At 34.1% G+C, this 4699-nt stretch overlaps 1 protein-coding gene across 1 annotated transcript; it reads left to right on the top strand.

Annotated features, from left to right (window-relative positions):
• Nucleotides 1–437: 437 nt before the first annotated feature.
• Nucleotides 438–4102, top strand: LOC132702059 (adult-specific cuticular protein ACP-20-like). The gene is made up of 3 exons (XM_060670470.1): nucleotides 438–486; nucleotides 3644–3727; nucleotides 3782–4102. Exons 1-3 carry the CDS (start codon nucleotides 472–474, stop codon nucleotides 4082–4084), a joined length of 402 nt encoding a protein of 133 aa, XP_060526453.1. The 5' UTR covers nucleotides 438–471; the 3' UTR covers nucleotides 4085–4102.
• Nucleotides 4103–4699: the final 597 nt, after the last annotated feature.

Raw genomic sequence — 4699 nt, 5'->3', positions numbered from 1 at the left:
ATTTTTACGAGCATTCAAAGCTATGGGCCTTCAGTTTCCGACAGCGCTGTCCTGGCATCGCGTAAATGCGGTCTGACAAAAAACATATGCACCTATGAATTCAAAAATATTGAAAACTAACATGACTCGAGCGCTACCAACCGTAAGAATTAAACAATCTATCGGACAGGAAAAAAACGATCTTGCGGTTATGCAAATACCCGATTGGTCTCGGCCGATTTTTTCGGTGCGATTTTTAGACGGCGCGAACATTTCGTCAAAATTATTAACAAACAATGGGGGACATGCGGGTGCAACGCCTGGGCCTATCGAAATGCCCAATTTTGATTTCGAAAACTTTTTTTTGGGCGGCGGATTTGCAAACCGGCCGATTTCGTATCGATCGATTTTGGATATAAAAGAGTGATCCTAGACGGTAAATGTCAGTTCGAAATTTGGTTTGCCTTCAGTTTCGGTTACGCGGAAAACAAAATGAACACCTTCGCCGTAAGTTTTCTGTTATTGTATCAATTTATTTTAAACACTCTTTATAGAGTGCGTCACATTTAAGATACCCGAATATTTTAGCTATCTAAAGAAATACAGTTTTGAAGTTTTTGAGATACTCAACTGAAAATAAAATTTTAAACTGCGAATCCAAAACTAGAATCAATTTTCAATATTTTGCTTCGCGTTAGAGATATCGGAAAAAGTCATTTGAAAAAGTTTTTTGGAATAACATCACTTATCAAATTTCATACCAAAGCCGCAGTTTTTTGGTTATTTTGGCCAATACTCAAATTTATTAAATACAAATATAATTTTATTTCAATACAAAATAAAATTACAAAATACTAATACAAATCCTTTTTAAAAATAAACACAATTTTGTTTTAATAGAAAAACAGAAACATAACTAAGGAATAATTTTATAAATATAAAATTTTGGTGGATTGATGAGATTGCCACTCGTTGCTCTTCCTCTATAACTAAACAGGATCTATACTTCGATTTCATTACATGCAATGCAGAAAACTCGTACGTAAGATGTTGCAAATAACGGCAGGACTTTTGTTGCATTAATTGACAATGTATTATATTCTGAACTTAAATTCAATCAAAATGAACCAAGGCTTCTGTCTTATATTTTTGTTTTATAGAAGTGTCACATGACAAGTCGATCGATTGTTACTTTTCCACTGTTGTCAATTCATGCAAACTTTGTGACATCAAGATCTTCAAAATAGTTCGAGAATTGTATTATCAAAGAATGCAAGTAATCAATAAGTATGTTTTTGTTTAATTCTATACTATCCGCAGCACATAAATTTAAAAGTGGAAACATAACAAACTTATTTTTTGCAAATTCGACCTATCCAACTCCAATTTCTTTATTAAAGCTGTCACTTTGTCTTTTTGAATTAGACAATACATTTGCGGTCCTTGCATCGCCTTATTAAAAACACTTATTTTTGCAAAAATTTCCGCCAAGTGCGTAAATTTAACGATGACGTCAGAATCAAGAAAGATGATTGTTTTCTTGCAAGCACGCTTTGAATTACATTTGAGCACAATAATATAGGAAGCATTCCATAGATAGCATATTTTCACACAGTTTTGCGAATAATCAATTACCTAATGGACGTTTTTGTTACTTTCGTTTTTTTTAATTAGTGCATAGTATTTCATTCGCATCAAAAAAAGTGTCAATTATTTTAAAGATTTCATTGGAAGTGGCTTTGCCAGGAATAGCTTTGCAAAATAATATATCCTCACTTATGTTCGTGTCTTCAATATACCGATCAAGTGCATCTTTATTTTATCTAGTTCTAAGTTGCCTCATTTACTCGTAGAGCAAATTTTGAAGTAAGCCAAATTATTTGGTCACAAAGATCTTCAGATATATCATTCATTCTTCTGCCAACTGTATTACGAGCAAGTTTGGCGTAAGATTCGCCAAATATTATTTTAACCATGTCAATAGCTGTCGGTAAAACTAAGGTCTCGCCTGTTGTGTGGGGTTTATTACACTTTGCAATTTTGTAAGGAATTTGGCACAATGCCAGTAATGAATTTAAAAGCACATTACCAATTTTCTTGAACATTCGCTTTTATTTATTAAATTCATACAATTTTCTTTCAAAACACATCAAAAACATTGTTTTTTTCGTATTCTCATTAATGGCACTTGTAAATCCTAATAATAAATAGGAAATAGGAGTTCTTTCTCCAGGGCCTTTGTTGTTTTTTTTTGTTGTTGTTTATTTATTTCCATCCATACCTTCGTTCTCTTATAACCAACCGAAAATGTATCCATACTAAAACTAAATTACTTACGATTATTAACAGCAAGCAGCAGGGGTCTGTGGCGTTTGTAGAACGCAAGGTGCTACAAATTACTGACATCACACGAATTTGCGGGCCTGCAATGTAAATCATGTGTTCCTGCACGCAATAGAATAAAATGTTTTATTATGATCGCCTAGCAGTTGGGAAAACACTGCTCTACAATATGGTCAATTTAATAATGTAATTTAAACCATTCATTCTTGATAGCCAACTTATTAAATTAAGGAAGATAATTACAACATTAATTTTGATTTTTCAACATACATTTTTCAATTCTATCAAGAATCTGTCGGTATACTCGTTAAGTTCTCGGATGCCAATTTTTTGACAGACTTGTCTTGTTCTACCACAAAGTTCGTCTCGATTTCTGGGCCATGTTTGAGGTTTATTTTTTATCACTACCCAAAAACAAAATTTGAGTGTTTTAATATCCAGCGCATAGGAAATTTTTGTTTTAATCCTTAACGGGACTTGTCGTAGTATCTCATAATTCCTCAATATTGATTTTTACATTTTATAACCCAGTGGAGCTTATTTCTGACCCACTATCTACAATTTTGAAACTATACAACCCCATTGGTGGTGATTGTAGGCTCATCGGTAAACATAATCTATTTCAGAAAATGCTCATCTTTTAAAAAATTACCTTGGGACCAGTAACAATAATCTAATATTTTATTTTCATCGTCTTCTTTTAATGTACGAACTCTAGTTTATAGGGCTTGATTTTGTGACGATTGATGAGACGATATATCCATCGTTATTCTGAGGATGGGGTTGTTTTCGCCATTCTGATATATTGAAATAACACTGTCAGTTTCAATTAAAATAACGGCTGCTTTTCCAGGTGTAAAAGAAGCAACAGCTTTTCTGCTACAACGAGCAGAATCAGCATGCAATTATTATTTCGATTTTTTCTTTAACGGCATTTTTAAAATTAGGTATAAATTACAAGAATACTTGTAGTTTTGTAGTATATAGATAATTTTGTCGTTAACAAATAAGCAATAATTTTTAACAGACAACTGGGTTGGTTCATAAAATTAGAATAATATATCTCGATGAAATTTCAGTACTTTTCACTTTGGTATTGATTTTTTTGCTTTCGTTTGAGTTCACAAGATGAAATCTAATCATCTTCCCGTATCTTTCGATGATTTCGAAGCAATTTTCGCGGTCACAGAAAGATCGAGACGATTTATTAGTCCGAAGATTTTCCTCCCATGATAATGATCAATGACAGTTTTCGTGGATTTCAATTACAGCCTCGATTGGTTTCTTCATTTTACATACATAACTGTTAACTTTACTTTAGGTCATCGCCATCGCAGCCCTTGCAATTTCAGCCTCCGTTGCTTACCCCGGTCACGGTCATGGTGATGATGGCGGGGATCACCACGTAAGTGTCCACCCCATCCACTGTACCCCATAACCAAAAACATTCCATCTCCAGGCCCCGGCTCACTACCAGTTTGAATACGGCGTGCATGATCCTCACACTCACGACGTCAAGGATCAGCATGAACATCGCCATGGAGACCACGTCAAAGGAGGTTACACGCTGAAGGAAGCCGACGGCACCAAAAGGGTTGTGGAGTACACATCCGGTCCTCACGAAGGGTTCCAAGCCGTCGTGAAGAGGATCGGTCATGCCCAGCATCCGGCCCATTATGGTAAACACGGTCATGGGCACGGTGGAGTCGGTGGAACCAGCTACGTCGGTATCACCCACTGGGGACACGGATCTGGACGCTGAGAAGCTTGCGACTGTGATTTGCCAAAGTTGTTGATTGTTTTTGTTACATTTTTTACATGATACGAGAAATAAATTAATTTGGTGTATAAAGCTGGTTGGTTTTATTTCGCTGATAATAATAATAATAATAATAATACGTCTTTTATTAATTACATTTCTTTCAAAATTATTCAAGCTTAAGAGCTATTTTACTTAACTACTAGAAGCGAGAGAAAAACAAGTAGACATCAAAAATAACAGACAAAAAATAGAAGCTGATATAAAAAAAACGCACACGCACAAATTATTAGAAAGTTTGCATTTTTTAAATTCTGTTTTAAATTTTTTTAAAGAAAGTTTTTTTTTATTTCTAGCAGGGAATTCTACAACATAATTGCATTAGACCTGGGTTCTTCTGAACAGTGAAGTATGATCAAAATAAATAAGAACTAAAAGTTCAGATTTTCACGAAATTATATATTTTGACATGACAACACCGTGTCTTTATCAAATGTCGAAACAATTGTCATGTCAAAATATATAATTTCGTGAAAATCTGAACTTTTAGTTCTTATTTATTTAAGTAAAAGTCACCTCAGTTCAATGAAGTATGATATTTAGGAATTGAAAACACAC

Source organism: Cylas formicarius, unplaced genomic scaffold (genome assembly GCF_029955315.1).
Source record: "Cylas formicarius isolate icCylForm1 unplaced genomic scaffold, icCylForm1.1 PGA_scaffold_5__7_contigs__length_24384050, whole genome shotgun sequence".
In the NCBI taxonomy this organism is placed as follows: Eukaryota; Metazoa; Arthropoda; class Insecta; order Coleoptera; family Brentidae; genus Cylas; species Cylas formicarius.
This window is presented reverse-complemented; position numbering and strand designations above follow the sequence as displayed.

Coding starts and splice junctions, on each gene's coding strand:
- LOC132702059 (XM_060670470.1), top strand. Junction 3,728..3,781: donor ATGATGGCGGGGATCACCAC/GTAAGTGTCCAC, acceptor TTCCATCTCCAG/GCCCCGGCTCACTACCAGTT.